We start from the raw sequence: 27,535 nt of genomic DNA on the forward strand, positions 1-27,535 counted from the left end.
TATTTTCCACCAAAAAAAAAAAAAAAAAGAAAGAAAAATTATATATAACCAAACAAGACAAACAAACAAGTGGCTAAAAAGGCCATTTTTTTGCTGGAGTTTTCAGTATTGTTTTCTCTCTAATTATGGCTGTATAGGAAGCAATATTAAATAATATATGATCAGAGATTATTTGATCCATATTTTCTAGACACTATCGATGCAGAATGAGGCAATGGCTGTGATATTTACTACTCCAGGCAACTTCATCGTGTTTTTGCTTAATACAGCACAAAACCAGAATAGAGGAAACAGAAGAGACAGTTCAAAAAGAAGATCAACAGCAGAAGTGAATTCATTTCTTTGAGGTAATCCTTACTATGATGTTCACAGCTGCCCTAGTGGGTCTCAAGTCCCAGAAGTCGTTTTCACTCTTCTTCAAGGATCTCCTGCCTTACTGGAGGAAAGAACGGACATACAAACAGCAGTTCCTGTGCCCATGTTTCCCCTAATTGCAACAGGCAGATCTTTCATCAATAATTCAAGAATTGAGCCGCAGAGCCTAAGCAGAGATTCATTTATTCCCACAACTGATTGGTAGTTTCCAGCTATCCATAGATAGGAAATCACGTGCAGCGTGGAAGCTGGTCCTCGGCCGAGCTCCCTGCGGTGAGCATTGCAGCAGTGAGACGCTCCGAATCCACCGCAGATACACGCATTGAAACCTGGCTGGTGCCCAGATCATCTTCACTGAGCTTGGTTCTGCTGCCTGTTGGAAACTGCAGCCCCCACTTCTCCCCGTGGCCAGGGTCATCTGCCCTTGAAAAAATTTATTTTTTCAATGGAGGCAAGAGTCAAAGTTACATTGAACTCAAAATCCCCGTCATGGACACCTGTCTTCCGGAAAGCCCCAGCTGAAGCGTTGTTTTCCCAGTAGTGATGCCAGTGTCCTTTGCTGTCTGCTCCAAAGCCGTACACGTTCACCTAGGAGGTAAGAGAGAACTAGTCTTATGGCCTGGAAAGCAACTGGTCTTCATCCGAAATGTTGAAGAAATCTTGATTCTCAGTTTATCTACAGGCAGCAGCACCCGGAGACCTCAGCGGTATGCCAAGCTATTCTGCTGCATGAGACGAGGCAACCACAGAAGAATGACCAAGAAGAATGGCCTACTCAAGGGACATTACATCTTAAGCTATGCTGAGACCACCACCGTACCTGAACTCAGACAGAAAAGGAAATTTCTATCCATGAATTCTTGTTTAGCGATATGAAAAACACATTCCTGTCCTCTAAGCTTGATGTTTGACCTCAGGAGTTCAGAGGCTTGGGAAGTGAATCTCCTCTTTAGCTGGTTAAGACCACAAAGAGTGGAAAATTTTTGGTTTTGCTCCTAGTCTTCCAAATGATGACCCATGTCAACCCCCACTTATGTGCTTAATTATACGACATTTGCAGTCACTTCAGAGGCAGATGGACATTATGTTCTTTGTGTGTGTATACGCCTATGGCCTTTCCTCTCCCAAAGGCTCATTCATCGATGGCTGTGCCTGTCTCCTCTGGTGGTAAAAGTCCAACCATCACAGTTGATTTATTAAAACTGAGAGTGGCGATATGGCTGGGTTTGAGTGGGTCATAGCCCACAAAACAAGCACCCTAACCGACCCACACCTGGACCCACCCAAATACTATCTGGTTTTAAGTTATTTTTGGTAATGTCAGAGCCTTGTGCATTGCCTGCTTACCAGAAAACAGATTCCACCCAAGCCACCCCTCCTCTCTGCCTTGACTATGGTACAGTTTCTGCCAGCATCATTAGGAGTATTTCCATCACCTCTCCAAGCAACACAGGCCTAGGTGACAAAAGTTCTCTTTCATCAGCAGAACTGTATCCAGGCCAGGGATTTTTCCAGCATAGTGATTTTTAACCCCCATGCTGACAAACCCATACTTGCAGGATTTTGTACAGCTGACCTGGTCTCTGAGGACTGATGCTGAGGACTCTGCATCTGTCTGAAGAAGCAAATGGCAGAGAAGATGGCGAGGGGGAAATAAAAGCTGAGTGAGTGGCCAGGGCATGTTTCTGGCACTTCAGTATGGAACGTCCTGATTTTTTATCCATATATCCAAACATAGCCAGACTTTACCTCATCGCATACATGGAGTGCAAATATCAAAGACAGAAGGCCTGTGGAGGGGTATCTCCCATGATGCTGGAGCCAGTTTTCGTAGACGTATTTCATAAAAATTGGATTATAAACCAGGATCTAGGCAAAATTGGAGAGACAGACTCATTAATAAAATACCCTAGGAAAAAACAACAGTAGCATGTCATCCCTAAAGGACACTGGGGTAGGGGAGTAGGGGACAAAGGAATTATAGTTATTCCCCGAGGGCAGGTGAAAGGAAAAAATACAGTCCTATAATTAAATGCATTGCAGAATATTTCCCGTGGACAATTACACAAGAATATTCCTTCCTTGGTCTTGATACCTCACCTGCTTACACTAATGTAAATCTTGGGTGCTTCTTACTGAAACCAATGGGTATGAAATGGCACAAGTGAGAAGAAAATCAGGCATTCAACTGTCCCTGCAGCATCCTGCTGTAATGCAGATGAGCTCTGGGGAGTTGGAGGCCTGAGCAAGGCAAGCGTAAGATGCCATGCCCGATTTCATAGAATCATGGAATCATTTAGGTTTGAAAAGACCCTTAACATCATCGAGTCCAACTGTAATTTGGGTGGGAATGTAGGAGCAACTGTATCTTCTGCACAATATGCCAACCATGTCTTGGTATGTCTATAGGTACAGGTCTAAGGAAACCAGGGGTCAGGTGTAAACTATCATGAAGCCTATCAGGTTGTATCAGCTGCATTTCTCTCATTTCCCAAACATGCTATTTTTCTATGCTTTTTTTTTTTTTTTTTTTTTTTTTTACAAAAGATAAATCCCACTTGGTTATCTCCTGGGGAAATTATGAGGCTATCTAATGAAGACAGAGCACTTACTTAAGATCAGACCTGAGTGTACAGTAAATCCAAGGACTGGTGGGAGCCCTTGGTTTCAACCCCCTTCCCTGAATGTGGCAAAGAGAGGCTTTTCCCTCCATGCTGCATTTGTAATTAGAGTGACAGTGTTTCAGTGCTATCTGGTTAGCTGCAGGGCTTTTCCTTTTATAAAGTCAGAGGTTAATTGCTGATATTGTATCTGTGTGTAATCGCTTCTCACAGGGTGTTTTGCATTGCATGGTGTGATAAGAAATACAAACTTCTCATCTCCCTGCTCGGGAAGCTGCTGCATATCACCAGTCGTACCCTGGGCTGGTGCTACTCAACTGTGACGTGAGTTTAACAACCTGCCATAGTGCATCTCATGAGGGTTTTTCAGAGGTTATTGTGTTCCCCACAACAGGTAGGGATGAGCTAAGTGATTATTTAATACCCCCTAGAGGTCCACGGTTGGTAGCACAGTGATATAAACTGATACTGGTTAAAAGGTCTCATCTGAAGCCTTTGGCAAAAGCAGGCCTCCTGAATGAAGGACATGTGCTTTAATTTGTAATTTTAATGCTCTGGGGCTAATATCAAACTTTACCAACCCTTGAGACATTAGGAGCCTGAGCTCCTTTGAAAATCAGCCTCTCGAAAGGCCGAGAGAATGAGACTTTTGTTTTGCTGGAAGGTCTGTGGAAGAAGAAACATTTTTCCTCTCCATAGCCTGCTTTGGTTACATCCCCAAAGCATACAGCTACAACAAAAAAAGTCTTTGCGTGGTGGCTAAAGGTGAGACACGGGAATGACCACCCTGCTGCACGGGAAAGCCTGCCTCCAGCCATAGGGCATGTCTGTTAAACCACAGCATACTTGGGCAATGAGTCAGTATGCATGGGATGGGCTCTCTTCCCACTGCTGTAGGTTGCGCACCAGGTTTGCCCATCTTTCTTTGACCTTCTCAGAGAAGTGAGGTCCCCTGACTGATTGCCTTCTGCACATCCACACTATGAAATAAAATGGGTGAGAGGTTTTTTTGTTAGCCTTGAGGGAGGTGGCATGGCACAGATCATGTCCACGTTGCTCAGTTCTGTCCCAGTGTAAAGCAGGGAATATTCCCTGGTCTGTGCTATGCTCCAAACCTTGCTTCAACATTGCCTGGGACAGTATTAATACACCTGGGACAAAACCAGCACAGACTTGGCCTGAGCCCAGTCTCCAAGCTTGTTTAATTGGGTGCAGGTAGTTATTATTACAGCTGTGGGCTAAGAGCCTTCCCCAAGAGCCGTTGATAGCATCATGAATTCTCCACTGACTTGAAAACACACATCTTTGTTCAGAGTTCACTTAGCTCCTTATGACAAGGAACTGACCCAGGAGGGAGGAACATCCTTGGAGTTCAAATAGTCAAATTATTTTTAAAAAACTTCAAAGGCTCTCCACAGCTCAAAGTGTCAAATGACTGCAACGGGTGGGAACAGAGCAACTGCTGTGAAGGGTGAGCACTGTTGGCCAACAGTGCATCTTAAATCTCCCTGAGCAGGACCAGAGGAAGCAATGAAACCTTCAGAACAGTGCTAATGCAATGGCATAGTCACAAGAGCAGTTTCTTTCCAACCTTAGTTATTTAGTGGTTGATCTATGGCCTGAATGGCACACAGGAACTAAACCTTTAGCTTAGCTGAGCCTTGTAAAGTGTGTGTATTTTGGCTGCAGTTTTTATGAACGTCAAGAGGTTCCTTGGATTCTTGCAGTTTGCCCCAAGAGACAAAAGACCTACAAGTGGATTAGAAGAACAAATTCACAAGCCAGCATTGCTCACCTTCTCTTTTTTGACTTTGATTTTCCGTGGAACTGGAACATATGTGCTGTTAAAAGAAAGAAAACACAACGCCAAGATTAATAAAAGCTCAATATAATTAATATTTTTAGGTATTTTCAAAGAAAAAAAGAATATTCTTCATGTACAGTAATAAATTCAAATTATTTGAAAGTAATAAATTCAAGAAGTTGTTGGAAAATGAGGCTGCAATTAAGTGATACAGCATGAAAAGAACTGAGCTGTCACTGAAGGAAGTTTATAGGAAGCCATTACATTTTTAAATTTTCAAGTTAATTATTGACAGTAGGACACCAAAGATTTATTTAACAATATACTGTAGAGTCAATATTAAGTGGAGCCCATGACTTCTAATTCTTGGATCACGACTGTTGCACTCTGATGACGGGGCTTTCCATGTAATTTCATGGCAGAAAAACCTTTTCCCACCAGGGGGAGACTTTTCCCCTCCTAATACTTATAGCTACTGCATTATTTTCAATGTAGGTGGTAGCAGAGTTCATAATTTCTGTGGTTATGTGCAAGTCAGGCATTCCCAGTACACAGCTCCTCACCAGCAAGCTATTTCCCTCCTCCCCAGGGGGATGCTGAAGGCTTCCTGCAGTTCCCAGCATAAAACTTCCAAGTCATACCTTATGACTGGGTTGAAATCACGAGTCATGTCTTGAAAACAAAAAAAAAAATCTTTTCTTCCCCATATCTCATCATAGTGCATGCTCGCATTGCACAGCTTATCATGAGTGCTGTAAAAAAAAAAATCTCCCTGATTTTGTTTCAAGTGAAAAAATTCTGGTGACCTAGCTTTGTAATTGGAGTATATCCCAAAATATACCTTGCATGCTTTTTAGATGGGTTGTGGTAAATCACAAAAGCCTTCCATTAGTTCAATCTAAAAGGTTTTCACTTGATTTTTGGTAACGACAAGGTTCCTGTCATTACGGTTTTGTTTCTCTTTGAACTATGGATCATCACCACTTTGAAACATTAGTCTAAGTCTCCCTGAACCAGTGGTGACCTGGCAATGTCTTCATCTCCTTAAGTACTTCTGGGCATCCCTGAGCTGCGATCCCTGCTCTGGGCTGGATGCAGTGGGATGGGTGACGGGCGGGTTCCAGCCCTCCTGAGACGAGACACAAGACACAGGGAAAGGGACAACCATGCAGACTTCTTAATCTGCTCTCAGCAAATCTGCCCTTGCATCTGCTTCCCACACCTGACCTCGATTAGCGAAGTCAGTAGAAGTAGGCTTGGTGATCCCGTGTCGTTTTTGGGGTTATGAAAACAAAAGGGCTTCTTTGCTGGTAAAATCTCATTATTATGTAAATAAACAGCCAATCTTTTCTAAAAAGGTGATGTGGAGGAAGCAAGGGGGACGTACTTCATGGGCATCTAGCTAGGTACAGTAGAAGACCAAAGAGAACGGTATGCAGTGTTCAAGACAGTATTTGCAGACAGCTCTGCTCCAACCAGGAGACTATTGTAGCTCTTGTCAGGTGACACGTTAGGCATTTTAGTCATGGGATATTTCATTTTTTCAGAAGCAGTACCCAAGTCCTGCTGTCACTTGGCTGCAGAATTTCATACACCCGCACAGAAAGTATTGGCACACTGATTAAGAATGAATGGAGACCTATTCCATTATGATCATATAAAACCTGGGCTGCATAGCAGTCAGGGAGTTAGTAACCCAGTAAATACTACACAGGAACTGAACAAAGAATGAAGCCTGTGATGAAGGTGGCTACAGGTAGAATACATATAATTTGGAAAACATCTTCTATGAGCCACTTTGCAGGGCTCTAGTGAAGCCTGCCTTCATTACTGGCCACCTTGTACAGGACATTTACTGTACCCTTGACCCAAGTGGAAGATATGGAACATTTTAAAGAATACAAAAATTGCTCTTTGCCAAACAAAGCAGAGATACATGGAGCTTTTTTCACTATGGAGATTCGTAAAAGACTTGCAGAAGGCAAGTTAAGGCAACTAGGCTAAATATATGACTGATGATGGCCTGAAGGTTTTCTGTCCCAGAAGGCTTTTCTTGGTCTTTTCTGGGATAATGCTCAGCCTTAGTGAGCAACTTTGGAATGGGACATCCATCAGTCAAATGGGACATGTCTGAGAGAATCATTCAGCTACCAATTCAATCTAATATTAAGGCCATCTGCAGTTTGGCTTTTGTTTTGAGCTGTAAAAATTGCTTGAATTATAATACTACTGGGAGGAGAATATGATTAATTCACAGGTTTTGAGTCTTAGGAAATTATTACTTCATTTGAATGGGATACAGAAGATTAAACATTGTGTAAAAGTCTAATCAATACAGGATGCTTATCTTTTTAACTATGAGTGCACTTAGGTTGTTGTTAACCTAACCTCAGTTGATATTATGCAGCCTGTGCACAAGGCATGATGGCCATGTAGGTTGGGGTAAGGAGGTGAGTATTTCTTCTCTTGTAAAATACCGCACTTCAGATGGGTTTTGCTTTTATTTCATGCCTTCTCCCCTTTACAAATGTACAGTCAACAATTTCTTTATACACTGTATCTGACATTGTGTGTTTCACGTGTGCTCATAGGTTTATTCTGCTAGCCTAAAATTATGTTACATATATTGTTATGATTTGTGTGCTTACAAATTTCTGGTTTTATTATTCCACCATGTACCAGCTTATTAATTATGCAATTTCCCCACTTTGAGTATGGCAAAAATCTTAAAATACTGATATTTCTTCCATGTGGTTACTCACACACTAATTTATACCAGACGCTCACCAAGCCCATGTATACAATCTGATTATAAAGACATAATATATCCTGTAATTTATTAAGGAAAGATGTTTTTCCTTTCATGTGCTGTGACTGCCTTGTAGTCAAGCAGTTATATCTTCCCGATAGGCTAAGGGCTCACTCAACTTTACCACTGCAACCTACTTGCTGCCACTTCTGAAGGTAAATACTCGACAAAAAAATAGTGAACAGCTTTGCAATGTGGGCACAGAGCAGTGACAGTGATGGAAACACGGATGGGTGATGATGGCAGCAACTGGCCCTCTGTGGGCTCCTCTTCCCAGTGCAGGCACAGATATGACAAAGATGCAGCAAGGGGCTTCATTCAAAGGCTGTTGAAGGCAGCTGGGATTTTTCCGTTGCTTCTGATAGGATTTAGATCCAGGCTTAAGGGCAGAGGTTCTCAATCTTTTTTATCAATACAGTTTCTAAAAGAAAAAAAACCTAAGCCTTGCAAAAAAGGTGATAAATTTTATCCAATTTTCTAAGAAGTGGGCTGATTTTTCCAAATTACAAGTGTGTCCTGAAGATGGATTTTTTTTTCAAGACAACTTATGACTGTATATACTAAGTGCTGGTGGCAAAAAACGTAAAAAGAGACTAAACCAGATTTGTTAAAAGTTAAGAGAATCTTAATAAGAAGTGAAAAGAATCTAAAATGCATTTTCAAAGAGAGAAAAGGAAAAGAAAAGAAGAAATAAAACTCCATTTGTTGTCCCATCAAAAAGTTTTCCTTAAAAATGCGAAGCGGGTCTTATGCCCAGTCAACAGGGACATACTTTTCCAAGTTTTTAATCCTTTGAGACTCTGAAATTGGGAAAAAAAGTTGAAATGTCTTGAAATACTTCTCTCTGGAGTAAACTGATCTGCTCTTGTTGTCTATGTGTAAGAGGGTGTCACCGAGCAATCCCACAAGGTTGTGGTTTTACACCCAGCAGATAACCTTACACACAGTACAAATGTCACGTATTTCATTCTCTGGGTTAGGAAAAACCAGCTTACAGGAAGTGAGAGAATCTGCTAGCAGGCATCCAGAAGAAACATTCATTTTGTTCACACTTCTAATTCTAGCGCTGCCATAAATGTATTAAGCAGGACATTTACTTCTGAAAGCACTCATAAAGAAGAAATGGAGAATAAATACCAGCGTGGCACGTTATTGCCAGGTAGAACACGTGAATTTAAGGCTAAGGCACAGAGATGACGCACAAAACAACAGTGTCTCCTCTGCACGGCGCTCAGTCGTGTTCCACCAGGAAAGACAGACCGAACTCCTGACCAACCTGTCCAGGGGAGGATGCTGTGGATGGGGCACTAAGTGCTGCAGTCTGCTTCTGCTCTCACTGCCTTGCGTGAGCAACCTGCACATACTTGTCTGCCTCCTTGTCCTCTTCTGCAAGTGGGATAATGTATGTTGGAGGACCACTTGGCCACCCAAGTGTCTCAGGTGGGATAATCCAGGTGTCTAGAACCACCACTAAATGAATAACCCACCAAACACCGGATTCTGCAGATAGCTTTCTGATGGGTACGTCTGGGTACGGGCATGCTGGCTGCACTCACTACACTCACGAGGGACCGGAGAGGAGGAAGAATGAGCAGAAGCCCAAAATGAGGCACTGAACCCCAAAGCCCAGGAAGCCACTGCTCAAACTGGCTGCCTCCAGCAGCAAAACCTCCCCTTTTCATTTCTCTGAGACTGCTGTGTGGGGCTGTGAAGAGCTGGGTCTGGTTCTTCACCTCAGAGACTGCACCGTAACATTAAGCTTTTCCTAGAAAGCAAATGTTCAGGACTGAACTCTGACCTGAGGGGGTCTGTAAAGCTCCCTTAGGCCTTATCAGAAGCCAGGATTTGCCCATTGTAGGCTTTTACCTCGCACAGCAACATGAGGTGTGGGAGCTGCCACCCTTTCAGCCTGCCTTTACTCACAAGTTGATGGTGCCTGTGGTGAGAGCGGTGACAACCCAGCGCAGGTCCAGGGTTTTGAAGGGGATCAGGATCATGCTCACGTTTTCTGCCAGCTCTCTGTAGCTCTCCGGGTAAACGAAGTGGTGAGTGGTCTTGCTCCCAACATCGGATTCATAGCCAGCAGTGGGAGCACGGTTCATTCTGCAGCCCAAAAGTAAGAAGGGAGAGTGAAGAAGCAGGAGAGGAATTAACTAGGTACAAACATGTGTGAATCTTCCCCAAATCATTTGCTTGAGGTGGCAGGAAAATGCTCCCATGGCTAAGGAGAGTGCTGTATGCAGGCTTTTCAGACAACCTTGACAGGTGGTAGGGGTCCTCAAGCAGGCTGAAATGACCATCACCCATGTGAAAAAATTAGCAGTAAATGAAAGTTCAGCTTTTGTGTGGGATTCCTTGGACTGAATGGGAGTGTCTACCAAGCAGGTGTATCTCTGAGCACATCCCTGCGTTCCCTTTACAGTCAGCAAAGAGATAGTCAAAAGAGTGATGAGACCATGAGGACACATCTCCCTTCATCCTAAAGCTGTAGCCTCCAGTAGGTGAGAAAAACATTGCCCTAAAGTCCATCAGCTTGACTTCTTGCAGTTTCATTCCCCCCCGTTTGTACAGGTGTATTTGGACGTCTAGGGTCAAGGTAACAAACCATGTTATGTGTGATGAGAAGCAGCAAATATTTCTTATGGTCCTCCCACGAGAAGGCACCAAACCCACAGTAGACAAATTCAGGACCTGCTGCTGACACATCATTTACTCAAACCTTACTTTGTAGTATATCCTCCAAGTTTAATACATCTATTTAGGGTCAGTCTCCAGACATGTGGTGTGCTTTAGGTAGATCTGGGGTCAGTGCATGAAGATCTGCCCAGGGCCCACCAGGGCTCAGTCAAAACCTGCTGGCCAAACAGGGCTACCTTATGTTGGGTGTATCAGTGGGGGTTTCTGAAATCAGGACTGCAGAAAGGCCTCTATACTTGTGTTCACTTCTGAAAGCAAATCTGGGGACACATCAGCAATTCCTTCCCTGATGCATTAGCTCCCTGCTAGTAGAATTTGCATGTTTCTGTGGTGCAGCGTAATGCAGATCAGAGATCCCCAAAGTGGCTCTGACTGACCTTGCATGAATCCATGGTGCTATGCAACACCATGAAGAAGCCCCCAAACTGGCTCTGAGCAGAATGGGATTTCTTTGCAGCCCAGTGGAATCTTCTGCAGAGACATTAGCTCAGCTCCTGGCAGAAATGCGGGGAGGACAAGAAACGATGTAGCTGACGAGGTGATGAGGAGCATTGTACACTGCCAGACAACACGCTGCCCTGGTCACTGATAATGGGGGAGGCAACATCTGCTTATCAAGTCTATGCCAGGCTGTGTTATTGCAGTGCTCCCCCAGGTGAATTAGTTAAGTTTATTCTAACTCCCTCGAAGGGAGTTATTAGCGTAGAAAGAATAGCCTGTGAGCCTGTGTGGACTTGTTATTGAGTTAGCCTCTTCCCTGCCAGTGACCCACATCATACTGTGTAGAAATATTAGTAAAGCATGAGACATGATGTTTTTTTCTTGAGATTAGTCAGTCTAAGGTATAAAATATGGGGGTTTCTTTCCATCAGGACAAAGCCAAGGGTAGCACCTTAGTTATCTTACTCACAACCTGCCCTCAGGTCCACGTACCTTCCCCACCATCCGTGGTGGGGCTGCCTGCGTGACATGGCAGAAGGCAGTGTTCATACCCAGTCTCGGCAGGAAGGACCGAGCAGGAATTTCCTTCCATCATGAAAGCAGATAGTTAAACAAATAAAGGTGGGCTGGAACACGGTGTTTGGATGGAAAGGTCTCCCCTCAGACTCCCTGGCTCTTTCCCGCACTTGGCTGTATTGCCAGAGCACGTGCAAGTGAATATCAGGTCACCAGAGATTTTGGGGTTTGGATTAACACACAGAGGGGTCACCTTCTCTGCACAAATTTCCATGGTGAATCCTAAAACCTTGTGCCATCCCTTCAGATCTGGCTTGAGATAGCTCAAATATAAATCTGAGACTGGAAGGTTCAATTCCAAGTCACAGAGAGTTTCTCCCTTGCCAGGGATGCGTGGTTACGGGAAGGGCAAGGCCTCAGAGCAGAAATACGCATCTGTGTGTGTTACTCTTTAGTTACTACTCCAAAAAATAGCTTTTGAATCTAGCAAAACCTTTTCCGTGTGAATCTGGAAACATAGGCCAGGCAAGATAAGAAAGTCCACACAGGACTAGGGCTGTCTCCATAGCAAGGGACACAGAATTAAGCATAAATGCACCTCAGCTGTCTTACATTTGCAACCTGCAGGACTAATGTCAAGGGCTCTTCCCTTCACGGATCTGAAGACCAGGTTGGCTGCCTTTGCCTTTTGGGAGGTACTTTTGGCAGAGGGTAAGGCACACAACTGAAGGAATCAACTCCTGAAATGACTTATCGTGAACATTTAGATGTCATCTGAAGACTCTACAGCATGTCCAAGCCACATTGGAAGCCAAGTGGCCTCAGGTGGCTTAACAGTTCAAAGAGTGTTGATCTTCTGGTGATTCACTCTTGACTTCAGTGTACAGCTTCCTCCTAAAGGTTATGTTATTTCTGAGAGTATAATCCCACATGTGGTATTTTCAATAGAAATCTCTCCCTTCCAGGCCCTCTGACCTGCCCTGCATTGCTCCCCAAATTGCGCTGTACTCGCTGCTGAAGTGTGAAAGCTGGAGAATGTGTTGGAGGTGAACTTAGTCAGCCCAGGTATCTTGGCTGCCCACTGGGTGATTAGCTCTGCTTACCTAGTTCCTGCTTACGTTTCAGTGGGGCAACATAGCCAACCTTCATGGCCTCAAAAGGAAGAGGCAATGCAACTCTTTACAAAGTAGCTGCAGCCAACCAGTCGTCTCCTGTCCATTGCAAAGTGACTTTGGCTTTCCCACCCCACCGTTGCTTAAGAATGAACCAGTGCAAGAAAGTCAAATCTGATACAGTCAATGAAGCGTGTAAAAGATCACTTGTGAGTACTAGCTGCAGAAATACCTTTTACTCAAAACTGCATGTTTTTTCAGCTATATTTTTTAGCAGAGGCAATTATGCACAGTGCAGAACAAGCTACAGTATCAACATCTATTCATGGGTTTTTTCCAAGCTAAAACATGAGGTCATATCTCCAACACACATAATTTACATCCCTGGAACTTAGATTTGACCCAAGTACAGATTTCACTAGATAACCCGTGAAATCTTCTTTGCTCACTTGTGCCCAAAAACACCAGTGAATCTTAACAGAGACATGTGAAGCCAAGGTGGTGCCTACTCACCTGAGCACAAAGTCATGGGAGTCAATATCTTGGCCATACTGAGACTGCCGAAGGTTCCCAGAGTTGCCCACGACGGCGCATCGTCTGCATGTGTAGGTGCTTCTCTCCTGCAGCGGATCCCCATCCCCGGGAATGTTCCCAAACAATTCCTTGAGAGTAGCATTAATATTCTTTGGAGTTTTCTCTCCTTGCAATTTCTGTTAGGGAGAAAAATCACTCCAGGTTATCAATACTGCTAGCTTCTCTGTGAGCAAGACATAGCTTCAAATGTCTTCTCAAAGACTATTCTTGCATCTACCTGCAGACACTGTCTCCTGCAGTATGCATTACAAGGCTTAGGGCTGGGAGCAGAAGTGTGAAAAAAAACCTAGAAAACCCCTTCCCATTAACTTTTTAAACTCGGTTCCCCGTTTCCCCTCTTTCTCCTTGGATTCCCACAACTCCTCAGTCTCTATCTAGCCATGGTGGAACAGATCATGCGTTCTCCCCAAGGCTGACCTTAGCAGAATAAATGTTCCTCTGGTTTCTATAAGCCTAATCCCACCTTGGACCAACTATCTTCTGTTAGGATACGTATAAGATTTTTTTTAACCCTCCTAGAAAGGACAGAAGACTCTCAGGGAACCCGATGGAGCACAGAAGTGGCTGACACCCCTTCCACAAATTTTGGCATATGCCAGAAGTGGGAGCAGGAGATCTTATTGCTGCTGTTCTGGACTGTGGAGGAACCAGTTGCTAGTGCAATAGGAAACTACGGTAAAGTAGAGTTAGCCCTGAGAGCTGGGATGTAAAATCATTGAAAAATTCTCCAGGATGAAGAAAACCACCCGGACCTTGGTCATTGTGTCTGTTGCCACGGAGGGAAAGTCTTTTGTAGCAGCTCTGTGGTGCATGGTGGAAACAATGGCTGGATGGGGAAGGTACAGGCAAGGTGCAGGGCAGGTGATGGTCAGACACTCCCTTTCTGGGGCTCTGCTCTCTGAGGGCTACAAAAGAGGTTGGAAGTGCTGGCAGGCTCACAAAAAGCATTGCCCACCCTTGTGGTGCCGCTGGCTTGCAAGCTCACAAAGGGAGAACGGCTCCTAACACAAAATCTGCCAAAAGGCCCTGCCCTGGCTCTGCCAGCCCAGGGCAAGGAGAGACAGGGAGGGAGAGAGGAGAAACACCTTTTCCCCTGACTCCCAGCAACGGCCTGGGGTAATTTGGCTTTAGTTTCCGATGTGTTTCCCTTGACTGCACCAGGAACTGTTAATTTGTCCTGCTTGCTCTCTCTCTCACAAACACAGACAGATGTAGCACTGTAATTTTTGTTTAAATTTCATGCTGTCTGTTTGCAGAACTAGGTAAGGCAACCTTATTTGCACTGAATTGAACACGTCTGTGGAGCTCAGAACTTCAAGACAATATTGGGGCCAAGAACTTGAAACAAAGAAGACAAAGAAATGTTGCATACATAGACTTAATCGTTCTGCTAATCCTTTCTAGCCTATATACTCATATATGGACTGCACAAGGTGATTAGGATGCAAGGTGATTAGGATGACCAGACAAGCACTGTCATTATTACCATGTATGTCACTATTCAGTGGATGGCTCAATTATTTAAGTGAAAAAAGTTATCTTCTAAATTTGTGTGTGATGCTACAAATACATGTTCACATATCTAAACTCTTGTGTATTCTTTATGAATCCAATCTAACCTGGTTTTACTCTCAATATATGAAAAACACTTAACATTAGAAAGCCTGCAGCCTTCAAAAATAAATGGAAACTTCATAGATGTCTTAGAGTATAGTATCAGGTGTATAATGTAGAAAAATCCAACCCTTTTAAAAAAGGAACTTATTTTGATTTTTTGAACACATATGTACATACACCCATGTAGACTGTCTCTCTGTAAAGGTGAGCTGACTTTAACTGACTTTAAGAAATTAAAGGGAAAACCATCAAACATGCACCAAATTAAGAACATAGTTATTCTGGGAAAAAAACCCAAAACCTGTTCTTGAACTGATTTTGCCTGAGAAAATTCAGATGAGGAATGTAATTTTCAGAAAATTGTAAGTACCTGAGCCCCCTTTTTAAGTTAAATTGCTTTTTTCAACCAGAGTGATAGCATCAGGAAAGGACCTGGAGTATTGACCTCTGTTTGATGTATTAAAATGGTAGGAAACATTATCATGGATAGGCACCTCCATTTACACAGAACAGGGATCTGCCTTTTCTTTCTGTTATGCTGCTGTCGGTCTAGAGTAACTCTGTTGCAACCAGGTTAAAAGATGGGCACCAACACCAGCCTGAAAGCAGGACACTGTCACCCTACGATCCCTCAGTTGTACACAACTTCCACAGCAGAGATTTTTACTTATGTTAGTGATTCCCTCAATGACCTCAAATAGGATGATGACCTTATCGCACTGTGTGCTGAACTCCGTACAATAAGACATCCATCCTTAACTCATTAGAAGTGGTCTGTTTTAATTTCCTCAGTGATTATCTGATTGGACTACATTTTTCAGGCTTAATCTTCAATCAGCACTGGTTAGTCTTTGACATTTCAGCAAAACAGAGCAGAGCAGGCAATGACGCTGGTTAACTCCAACGCAGATACAGCTTTTAAAAGTTCAGACTTAATGTGCAGCCAGTTCCTTATTGCACAATGTTTACTTGACTTCTTGAAAAAGACCATTTTAATAGCATTACAATTACAAGCCAATTATAGTTCACTTTCCCACACTAAATTTTTGTCCCTTTTTTGAGTAATATTGTCTTTTTTTTTAACAAGCTCCCACCAGTCTAGCCTTTCCCATAAATCAACAAAAGCACTGGGTGAAAGTTTGTCCATGCAGAACCATGCAAGTGCCATGTGGCTCTGCTGGGACAGCATCCTCCCTCCAAGTGCCGTAGATGTGTGCCAGGGATATGCGTATGGAGATAGCTGCTAGAAGTGGGTTTAAATACACTGAAATACCTGACCACTGTGTCCTGAGTGAAGTGGCTGCTTTTCTCGGAAGTCTGTGCAATCATTAGCCATGTCTAATGATGCAGCTTAACCTCTTGCCCAAGTCCAAAAGCATCTTAACCCACCTTGTGTCCACATATAAAATATCACTAGATCACTTAAAACTCCAGCTCCCCTCCATAAAATATTTGTCTGGCACTTGAGAGTCAACTCTTCCCCTTAGATTGTTAAAAACTGTGATTGGGAGTCCAGATTGAGAAGTTCCCTAATCATCTTCACAGGGAAGACAAACTACACCATCCTCCCAGCCTTAGAAACTCCCCACTTCAGATACAGAAGTTTACTAGCTGTTTTTGCTTCTTCTTATTAAAAAAAAAAAAAAAAAAAGGCAAGAAAAAGGAAGCCAAGAAAAAAGAACCCTCAAAGTTTTTGCACTTCCTTTCTTTACCCATGAATGGCTTTCCAAGGAAGAGCCTGTTGCTCCTTCTCTCATCACTACGTGCACACCTCCATTAAGGATGACAAGAGACTTTCCTTCTTTTAGAACCTTCTCGGAAGGCTTTCCTGGGCTCTCCGGTACCATCACATTGCCAGCGATTGCCAAGAAGCAATATCCAAAACTCAGCTAAAGGGGTGCAAAGGGAGGGTGTGAATTCAGAGCTAATAGCTTGGAGTGGGGAGGACACAGCTACAGCCAGGAAAGCCTCAAAGGAAAGCTCTCCCGGTGCATCCATGGACAAGTTTGGCAGCGTATTAAATACACCTTCAAAATCCCAACTTATTAGCAGGTAGGAAATATCCTGCTTAACCTGTAATCATGGCTGTGATGTGGATGCAGATGGACCAAGACACAACCCTCGTGGTGGACAGGCAGGTGTTGCTGTGGTTCTGGCAGCAGCCAGCACTGCCAGGGCAGCCCTGCAAGCACACAGCCAGGCTGCCTGGGAAAACTGGTGTAGCGATACTGTGTTTTGTGGCTTTTCTAATTTTTTTTAACTGTTTTTAAGAGATAAAGAGGGAATAAAGCCCCATGAGAATCTCTTTTGCACAGCTACTAATTGCCTCACTGCAGCAGTTTGGAGGCATTAATACTCACGCAGCACTTCCCAGCTATAAGACATTGTACAAAGATGAATCCTAGCAACAGCCTGGTGGGGCAAATCCAGGTAATCTCCATTTTGCAGATTGAAGGAGAGGTTAAAATGAAACCATCAATTTTAAAAATGCCTCCTTGGTCTGGAAAATACGGAATTATTATTGTTATACTTAATGTCCTGCAATTACTATGTATCAAAGAGATTAAGGGGAAGAAGATAGGGGTTTTCAAGAGTTCAAGCTTTGTTTAATGATTTGTGTCTGTCAAAAAATACGCATTCTCAAACATGAATGTAATGTGCATATATTATGTAAATAACATACACTAATATGCGTATGCCAAATTGTATGATTTCTGACTTCCATGGCTGGTACGGGTCACCTCCACACTACTCTAAGGAGCAAAGACCCTGCCTCTGCCAGCTCTGTGTGCCCTCGTTTCTGGCTGCAAGATGCTTGCAGCTCGGCAGAGCTTGTGCTTAGAGGGACCCATGAGCTTGGACCACCTTCAGATCCATCTGTCCTCGCTGGAGGGGATCCTGGAGCTGCAGCCCAGCTGGACGTACGCAGGAGCTGCCAGTGGGAAAAACAGGTAGCCCAGGGTCACGTTCTCCCGGTATGTCCAAGGCCAGTCTAAATGTCATGCTTGCACCCAAGCAGTACAAACCCAGGTGGGACTGGGCACTGGGACTAGAGCCTGGGATCTGGGCTGGATTTGGTTCCACTTTCTGCAGCTCTCTGGTAGCTACATGCCACCTTCAGTGCGCTGAGCCCTTTGTATTGCTTTCAAAGTATATCACAGACAGCGTCCCAGTTTTAAAGACGACTTTGGGTGATCAAAGTATTTGGGCATATTTTCTACAAAGAGCATTCAAAATGCATGACTCAGGTGCCAAATAGCTCTGCTGCTGTCTTAAAAATAAGTGCAGCTTCCACGACTTCCCCTGCGCACATGTTGGGGATGCCCTTTTGTTCGCCATCTGGTTAGCAAATGTTTTAATTACTTTTTTCCTACAAACGTAACAACTAAAAGCTAACATTTTCTTTTAGATACACTAATCACATGGCCCCAAGAGCTGAGCTTTCTTCCAAAAAAAAAAAAAAAAGCAAGCAAAATCCTCAAATATCATAAGACTCGAGATAAAAATTGTTATAAAGTGGTAGTTTATGAAGAAGGTGCTACAGATAAGATGGCCAAGGAATTCTGAGCCTGATTTTATTTATCACAGCTTTAATCCATCAACCTCAACAGGGTTATTTTGAATTTAGAACAGCAGGTTCTGATCTCATATTTTTAATACTTTCTGACCACCAAAACCAATGCCAAAACCCCCTGAGCATAAAACAAGAGAACTATAAATAAATGCTGTGCTGTGTTACAGCATATAATTCTTGCCCTGTTTCCTTATATACAGGTTACTAAATTTAGTGGAAATGTCCACAGCATGTGTGTCATGGAACAACAATGAAAAACTTGTAGGTGAACCAGCTCAGGGAGGCGGGGAAGAAAATACAAGCAGAAAGAAAAGCACCACCTAACATAAGGTGCTAACTTCCAAAACACTGAGACTCTCACAGTCCCTGAGCGTAAGATGTGGGAAGGCAGACAGACAGACAGACAGAGACACACGCAGGTAGAGGAGAAGAGAAAGGGAGAGGAGGAGAAAGAGGAGGAGGAGGAAGGAATGGAGGGACAAGGGAGGGAAGGAAGGAAGGAAGGAAGGAAGGAAGGAAAGAAGGAAGGAAGGAAGGAAGGAAGGAATTTCTAACAAGCCGGCTACAGTCTGGAGTATTATTAATGCCCAGATCATCTCCAAGAGAGGAGGACTCCAATTCAAGTCACAAAAAGCACAGAGCAGCTGCAGGGGTATACCCAGGAGAAGAATTTTGGCCATTACTTGTTACCCAACTAAAGCAACCAAGGAAGAGTTTATCAGCTGGGTAGGTTTAAGCAAACAAAAAGCAAGTAACAGCTCTGACAACAGCCCCCTTGTTTCCGTGAACACAGAAACAGAGACGTACATTTCCAGGTGCCTTCTCCAGAAGCAGCCTTGCCCCGTGCAGCAAGATGAGCTGCTGCAGGGATGGTGGCACTGACCTTCTCTTCCCTGCTCCTTCCCACCAGCACAGGTGGCACCACTAACTCCAGTATGGACAACGCAATTTTATTCACAGCAGCCAGGAATATTTCCTTCCAAAAGGCCACATCCTACCAAACTGGAAGAGCTGAAACCATATATTCTCCAAATAAACCACGAAGCAGCCTGGCAGCCATGTGAAGAGCTGTAAGCAAGCGAAACCACCCCACCCTTTGGCCCCGAATGTCACTTCTTCTCAAATACTGGTCATTAGGCTCTGAAATCAGTCCTCGCCTTCCTAGAAGTGGAGGGATACTAATGCTACAGGATTATTTGGATGAATAATCCTTATTCACATATACAGCAACAGGGTTAATGGGAAGGGAGGGCAGACTGAGCTTGGTAGACAGACAGCTCTCCAGCAAGGGATCTGCCTGTGTTTAGTCCAAGCACATCACATGGGTGTCCCTGTGATAGGGAAGTCACAGCCTTATAATAAATAGCTCCAGTGCAGTCACCGTTGTCTCAGTTACAGCATAACAAAACAACCACGCTGTCTCAAGTCAGTTCCTGAGAACGAATGTACAGTCATTTCTCCCCTGAAACAAAGTTTAAGCACTCTCAGGTCTCTTCATGCCTCATCCTTTAACTACAAATATAGTAAAAAGTCACAAATTATTGAGTTGGCAAAGCAAGCAAGAGTAAAACATGGCCATGAGCAATGTTTTCTGTAAGACTGGCTGAACTCTCAGAATGACTTTGAAGACGAGCCTAAAAAGGAACAGCAAAAAGGGAGCGCAGTCAGGACGCACCTGGGAGTTACTTACTGTAGAAATGACGCTGACTGTCTCGAAAAGACTTACCCAAAGCAACATGTGTATAGTAAATACATCGCAATGAGGACCTGAGGCCATGTCATGCCTGGGTTTACCCAGAAGCATCTTTCAGAGGAGTCAGGGCACCTTCTCCATCTATCACAGATTAGGGCAAGTATTTTCAGTATGTAGCTGACTTCCAATACACAATGCAGTTTTGGGAGACACCAAAATATTACACACATTCTGGTTGAAGATAACTTCTAGCTGAAAAAAATATGGTGGGAAAAGGATAGACATCTTAGAAGATTTATTTTTACCATCTAAGAAAAAACTGATTAGATTTTGTGTTCTGAAATGGTGTATTCCCTTTGAACTTGACCTGAATTCAAAAAATGAATGAAAACACTAAAAATAGGGTTAGACAGCCCTGAAAATTAATGGACAGCTTTTATTTGGGTTGGGGGGTGTGGGGGAGAAAAAGAAGACTTTGGGCTGTCCTTAAAGTCACCAGTTTTTAATTTAGCTGAAAACAAAACAACCCTCCCCCCCCCCCAAATCTGTTCCAGGTTGAGCTAAAGTGAGATATTTGTGCTTTTTTTTTTTTTCGGTTTCACTACAAGAAGGCGAATCAGAAATTCAGACCTCTGTACTGAAAGTCCCAAACTTTTTCTTCCTTTTTAATTTTTTTTTTTTTTAAAGAGAATGCATTGAGACATCATGTTGCAATCAGAGTGGTGTCTGAGTGCAGAATGCAGGGTGGCTTTGCTCACAGGGCTCCTCCTCAGCCCAGGTGCTGCAGGAGTGCAGCCCCTGCACCGATGCCAGGATTTAGGATTGATCATCCCACCCTCCCCTCGGCACCTCCTCAAGGTGCTGAGTGCTCCTGGTTTCTGTATTCAGAAGCAACCAGGAGGCACTTCACAACCAGCCTCAACACTCATAGTGTCCATGAACAACCTCATCCTCTCATCTACTGAGCTCCATTTGGGGTATCCCCCCCTCTCCGAAAACTGCCAGTTGTTAAATCAGATCAGCTCCCTGGTGAAACCTCACCCCGGGGCAAGGGAAACTAGGACCTGAGCTTGCCATCTTCCCTTCTCATGGCTCCGGCAAAGCCCAGCTAGGAAATGTGGGGATCAGAAGCAAAAATGTCTGGGGGCTGCAAGAAAAAACACAAGGAATGGGAAATCTGAGTCATGGCCAAGGGGCAGGTGAAAGGCTACAATGCCTGGAGTATGTGAGACTCTCAGCAAAAAGGAGGGTTTCATCATAAAACGAGGATATGATTTATGCAACGGTTAAAGACGTCGGAGTTCAGTGGCATCTCTTTTTTTACCAGTAAATGCAACAGCCAGTGGAGTGAGAAGTGATAAATCAGATACAGCCTCGTTCCTACAGCACTTGATACTTCCTCCAAAACTTCAAAACATGCAAAAAGTGGGTGCCTGCCGCAGGGGTCTCCCCAGGGCACCAGGGAAGGGCTGAAAGCCCCAAATTCAACATCGAGGGTTGTGCTTACCACAGCACACCAAGTTGCAGGCTGTTGTGTGTTCAAAAAAAGGCCCAGGGAGACTGTTTTTTCTCAAGAGTGGGAAAGCGAGTCATAACAAAACTGTGATCTGACTGGGGTTGCTGCAGCCAGAACCTGCGCTTTAGCAGCTCACCAGTGCAGGCCATGAGCAATTCATTTAATCAATGCCTTGTTTCAAGAGAACATAAAAGGGGCTTTAATTAGGCAAAACATCAGGATACACCTTCTTCCTTTCTGTGTTTTTTGAACAAGGTATCCGCTAGCTTTCATGATACTTGGATTGGGCTCTTTGGACCACCCTGCTCAGGGATACGCGGGGGCTGCTCCTTTCCAGTGACCCACAGCCGCCCGTGTGCTTTACAGACCCATTTTACATCATCAGCCACAATGGAGACTGTTCTCATACACATGGAATTAATAATTTTCTATTTAATCCTGCTAATTATTTACATGTCTTATGGTAGGGAAAGCCCCAGGGAAATTACACACTTCACAACGAGTTTGCTTTGCTGCCTCGATGGATGGCAAAAGCCCTTTTTACCCTCTGAAGTGAAACAAGCCAGCTGACGAAGTCTAGTCTTTCAAAGAGAAGGGAGAAAAAGGCAATATTGACATTTGCAAATTCTAGCTTCGCCACCTAACTCTGCCAGGGACTTTTCTAGCTTGGGGCAAGTGAACGTGCACTCCGAGCGCTTGCAAGCTAAACAGCAGCACAAACACCCGTTTTCTTCCACCTCTGCCTGCCTCGTCAGCTAAGACGGCAAATGCTTTTGGCAGGAACCGTCTCTCGCTATCTGCTCGGCATCACTCGAAGCCTAACACAACCGTTGCACAAACTCTGGGCCGTATCCACACCTTCCACTTACCAGCCACCACCTGTAGCTGTCTTCTGGGATCAAGGCATTTTGTGAGGTCAGGAAAGGTTGCATAGTTGAATTAAACCTCTGGTCGAACCAGAGGGAATGTCCTAGCTCAGAAATGCATGTGCGACAGCTGCACGGTCTCCTGGGGTGCTTGAAGATTTTTTGGACTTGCTCTGAAAACTGCATGATGAGATGTCTCAGATCCCAGGTAGTCATGGTCACCTGGTGCGTGTAGTTCAGCAGAAATGACGTTACTGTGATGAGCAAAAAGGCGAAGGTAAACACTTTCACGTTCCTCCTCCTTACGACGACCATCTTTCCCGCTCGGGTTCTGCCGTCGCTGCTGACCAAGTACGATGTAGGGTCCAATGTAAGGCAAAAAGGAAAGGGTGCTGCAGCCGCCTGCCAGTTACCACCTCGGGCTTAGGCTGAACATACTAACTCCACGACCTCCATCCATAAAGGAAGAAGCTTCGTTTCCTCCAAACGGGCTTAAAAAAGGCAAAGCTGGGTATTTCCTTTCACCTTCTCACAGTGCTTCCCAGTCTCTTCCACCTCTCCCTGGCCTCCTGCTAACCTCTCCCGATGAGGGTTCAGCAAAGATGGACCCTTGCCCTTCTACGTACCAGAAGATTTAGAGGGGAGCAATCCCAGCATTAAAATTTAGGTTTTCTGTATGGGAGCAAGCCATAAATTAAAGCAACCAAACTGTAGAAAGAAGAGGGTGGTTATTTTTTTTCTTGAAAGTTAGCTCATGAAGGATCAGATCATCTGGGGATGTACATTCCAGCAGAGAGATATCCTTTGATGTCCATTTAAGCCATGGAGAACAGTTTGCAGCCTGGACACACACACACACACAAAAAGAAAGAAGAATTATTGTCAGAAAGTTTTTTGCATTCCTCCCAAACCTTGTTTCTCTGCTTTTCTCTGCCCATCCCAAAACTTCTGATCAGCTCAGAGCCCTTGACACAGTAGCACTGGCTGCAATTTCTATTGTAGTATTTGCATTCTGAGAAGTTTCAGGGTGAAATTTCCAAAAGGGCAGAGCATCGACCTGTAGACATTGAGTCCCTTTGTATCGAATCGGCCCCGGTGCTCTGGCCTTATTTGAATTACAGTTTGTATCCTTTTGCAGGGCAGTGACTCACCTCCTTCCCTTAGGCTGACCTTGATAGCCACAAGATACACAGCGAAGTATTCATAACCCAAAGCAGCTGAACAAAAAGCACTCGGCAAAAGACGGAGGAGCAGGACACGGAGGAAGAGGAATCGGTTCCTTTCTCTTCCTCCCCTCAACCGGCTTAATTTCTTAAGGATCGGGGCTGGACTCGTGATTCAGAGAGAGCCAAGCAAGAACAACTCATACGTTCTGGGACAGACGGGGGAAATCAAAGTATAAGTGGCCTTTGTTTCACGTGGATTATTGCTATTTTTCCTGCCAAGAAAGGGTAGGTGAGGGCAGCCAGTGATCCCAGAGAGTTCCCGTGAGACCCTGAGCCAGGCAGAGAGGCAGGAAGATTCTTTGCCTCAGCGAGTCCGAGGATACAGAGGGACCCGGAGCTGCTCTCCGTTCCCCTCCTGGTGTCCCCTGCCTGGCAGCAGTGTTTTAAGCAACTTTTTAAAAGTCAAAAAATGGATCCCTTCTTCCCACAATGCCATTGTTCTGTGGGAAGAAAAACATGTGGGTTTTAAAACTTCAGATGTTTGCAAAAAGCCCCCAAAGTGTCATTGCTTAAATAACACTGTTTTGAGTTAAACAAAAAAAAAAAAAAAGAAAGAAAAAAGAAAGAAATCGGAGAAGCAACTGTGTCAGAATATATGCAATTTATGAACAAGCAAGAGCCTAGCAAGAAAAGTCTCATTTGCTGCCTAGCTGCAGGCTTCAGGCCAGCACACGAAAAGCAAAACTGAAACTGTTACCGTTAAACTCCATCATTTTAAGCCTTCCTGTGCACTACATTGATGCAAAATCCCCTCATTTCATCACTCAAATCCCATGTGTACCCAGACGTTGGGGAAGTCCATCTGGTGGCCACAGGTCTGGGCTGGGCGCAGCGTCCCCAGCTTTGCTGCTGGCTTTTCTCCTGGGGATCCGCGAGGAGCTGCCCAAGGCCAAACCGCTTTTCCGAGGGGTTTGACATGGTGTCTCGGAGACAGCACAGGCCTGGTTTTTAAAGGCGGCGTGTAAATATTTGCCGAGTCCTGTAAATCCGACTCCGAAGGCAGGAGCCTCAGACCGGGGTCTTAAGCCTTTGCTCTGCTTCAGGTTTCGCATCTGCAGCCCATGGTGGGTAGTGTGTGCCGTTCAATTAGCTGCTGTTTGCCAAATGCCTTGAGATTCATTTTAAGTCTGGCCCCTACAAATGCATTACAGGAGCTCAAGGGCTGACAAGTGGGTCAGGCTGGATAACAAAAGGCTTTATTAACCCCAGCTGCTCGGGCTCGCCTGCACCAGTAAACTAAACTGCACCAGGGAACAATCCTGCGCTCGCTTTAACTTTTTAGAGGGAAGTTTGGGGGCTAACCAGAAATCTTCCAAACTGTTCCCGGGTAAAATTCAGGAATCACAACCCAAAAAAGGTGGTGGGGATGCTTCTACTGTGCCTTGGAGAGTTAGACAGGGAGTTTAAGAGCACGGCCCCTGTGCACAGCCCCGTCCACGCCAGCTGGCCCCAAACGCATTTGCTTTACTAGCCTGGATGTAGTTGTTACTCTAAACAAAAACACAGCCTATAAACCCCCCCAGATATGGCAAATCCCAGAAGTAGATTGGTTTATGGAGTGGATAATTCAAGAGATGTGATGCTGGCGGGTCGAACCCCTACTGCTCTTATGGCTGGGCCAATTCAGTATTTGTAAACACAGCTCCTGCTTTTCTATTATTTTTTTAAGTGCAGGAAGGAGGGGGATTATCCAGGCTTTCTTGGGAAAGCCTATAAAATGGAGTATTGTTCATAAAAGACACAGTTCTGGCCTCCAAAATAAACATCCATTCCACCAGCCTTTTTTTTTTTTTTTTTAACTGAGCTAAGGTTAAACTTATACTTAGAATTTGAAAAAAAACCCCAACCCAAACCAGTGTTTATGCAGTGGACTACAGTGTCTCCAAACTCCTAATCATCCCGCCTTTTATAGCACGTGATGAGAAGGTGAGAAACCAGAACTCCCAAGGCCCTTTTCCAGTGTGGAAATAAACACCAGATACTCTATTTTAATTCTCACTACTTACAGTTTCCTATGAAAGCTCATGTTTCCTATGGATAATCATGATAGAAAAAAAAAATGCATATAACCTGACAGAAAGGCTCTTAACCTGACAGAAAGGCTCTGGGGACTGTAAATGTGATTTAGGGCCTGAGGAAAAGGAAGGCTGAAATAAATGGAAAATGCTTTCATCGAGTTCACTGTGACTTGGACTGGGACTGGTTTTTTCCTTTCTTAAAACACACATCAGATCCAACCCAGACATCGGTACTTTCACTCTTCCCAACATCTTGCACCTCATCTCAGACCGTCCCTGTGTCATAAATCTTTGCAAAAGGGTTTCCATAGGATTCGCCAAGGTGCCGGGAAGCGGGAAGGACAGGGACCATGCCAAAGCAGAAGCTGGTATGAAAAACCATGCAGGCCTGCCAACCCCAGCTGTTGGGAATGTTTTACCTCCTGATACTATTTGTGATAGTTAATTTAAGCCATTACAAGTAAGTAGCGTGATACTAGCCACGCTCCTTATCAACGTACCTCGGTGTGACCTTGGCCTTAGTACATCTGTGAACAGGCGATTTTGGCCTCAACCCAGAAACCACTTCTGGGGACTTCAGGTATGGAGATTTAAACTACGTGCCCAGCCCTCGTCCCAGCTATGGTCCCCTGAGAGTTAAACAGAGTTTAAGTAGAGCATGCCTGTGGCTAAGCCTTGGGCAGCTGTCCCAGCTCAGCTCGTACAAGCAGCAGGTTAAGCTACCTTAAGAGATTGGGTGCTTAAGGTCTTATTTATGGTCTGGATTTCTCCTGCTACCTTCCCACCTCCTCCCCCTTCCTACATAATATACCCTTGTCTCCATGTAAGACACTCCTGTATACCCCGGGATAACTTATTTTATGTGCAATGCAGGGAAAATGTGAACTGAGGTGTCCCAGGCAAGAGCAGAGGGGGGCAGCTTCAGAAGAAGGGGTAGGTTCCTCCAAGCTCTGTCCTGAGTGTAGGAGTGGGTCCAGTGTGATTAAATGGTCATAAAGGAGAGCAGAGCTTAATCTTTTGTCTACATTTTATATTATAAAATATACTGGGTTCAATCTATTGCAATTGTTTGTCTTCGTTGTCTTCTCACATTTTAGAAAGAAGGAACAGAAAGAGCACTTTTTTTTCTTTTTTTTTTTTTCTTTTTTTCCCTTGGGTAGATCTTTTTTGTATTGTAAACTCACAATCTGAAGAATGTTCCTGGTCCCTTGCCAATCTGGCAATTAACAGACAAGGACTAGTATAAAGCAATTCTTAACACCTTCAGAAAATATTTTTTTGACAAACCCACCTACAAATGCAATGTATTCTCACTGCACTTGTTAGGTTATGTGATAAAAGCTCATCTGCACACCCACAAAGGAGCACAAAGGGACAATGGCAGGAGGGGGAGCCCAAATAATACCCCGCCCCAGCTGCTCCCAGGCCCATCCCAGGAGCCATCAGCCCATCAAAGGCCCGTCTGCACCAGCCCAGAGGAGCACAGGGGCACAAAGGCAGGTGGGAACCCAAATTAAGGATTCAGAGGAAGGGACACTCTGTCTGGAGCCCTCCCAGGACTGGCCCAGGACAGCCTCAGTCCAAGGCATGAAACTCACCCAGATGAGTCAACATCAGAGCACCTTGGGGAGTGAGATGGGTTGCTGCTTGGGGACATGGCACATGTTATGGGGTGCGGTGAAAGAACATTTGGGGATTGCACAAGATCTGTACGGTCAGTCACACAATATTAGCAGAACACTTAATTTCTTTTTTTTTTTTTTAAAGATGGGTCTTAAACAAAAAGCATGTAGAAAATAATAGTGAAAAAACATTGAGAAAAAAATCACTGCACTTCTCATCCCCCCCAACTTGTAAATGTCCCACTACACCAAGGTAGAGTTTGACCCCTTTTTGATGCCTACTTTGCTAGCAAAGAAGTACTTAGTACCAGCACCACTTGAGGAGATCTTTGTTAGCTCATGTTAGATGCCAACGGTTCAGGATCCAGCTTTTGCCTTCTGGTCCGTAACTCACATTAAAACCCCAGTGTGAAACGCATTTCTCTAGTTTGAAG

The 27,535-nt window shown here is 44.3% G+C and overlaps 1 protein-coding gene across 3 annotated transcripts in view; it reads right to left on the minus strand.

Annotated features, from left to right (window-relative positions):
- Positions 1-234: 234 nt before the first annotated feature.
- The window catches only part of ST3GAL1 (ST3 beta-galactoside alpha-2,3-sialyltransferase 1), a 76,458-nt gene continuing 49,157 nt past the window's right edge, over positions 235-27,535 (minus strand). For 2 of the 3 annotated variants that reach the window (XM_069780102.1, XM_069780101.1), the window contains exons 2-7: positions 22,239-23,076; positions 12,889-13,085; positions 9,533-9,712; positions 4,792-4,837; positions 2,125-2,244; positions 235-963 (exon numbers count right to left, since the gene is read on the minus strand). In XM_069780102.1, the coding sequence (XP_069636203.1) occupies positions 790-963; positions 2,125-2,244; positions 4,792-4,837; positions 9,533-9,712; positions 12,889-13,085; positions 22,239-22,550 (1,029 nt within the window). In that variant the 5' untranslated portion in view covers positions 22,551-23,076 and the 3' untranslated portion in view covers positions 235-789. Of the gene's footprint in view, positions 964-2,124; positions 2,245-4,791; positions 4,838-9,532; positions 9,713-12,888; positions 13,086-22,238; positions 23,077-23,386; positions 23,655-27,535 lie in introns of those variants that run through there. The other variant, XM_069780103.1, reaches the window with a different exon arrangement.

Source organism: Haliaeetus albicilla, chromosome 3 (genome assembly GCF_947461875.1).
Source record: "Haliaeetus albicilla chromosome 3, bHalAlb1.1, whole genome shotgun sequence".
Classification (NCBI taxonomy): domain Eukaryota; kingdom Metazoa; phylum Chordata; class Aves; order Accipitriformes; family Accipitridae; genus Haliaeetus; species Haliaeetus albicilla.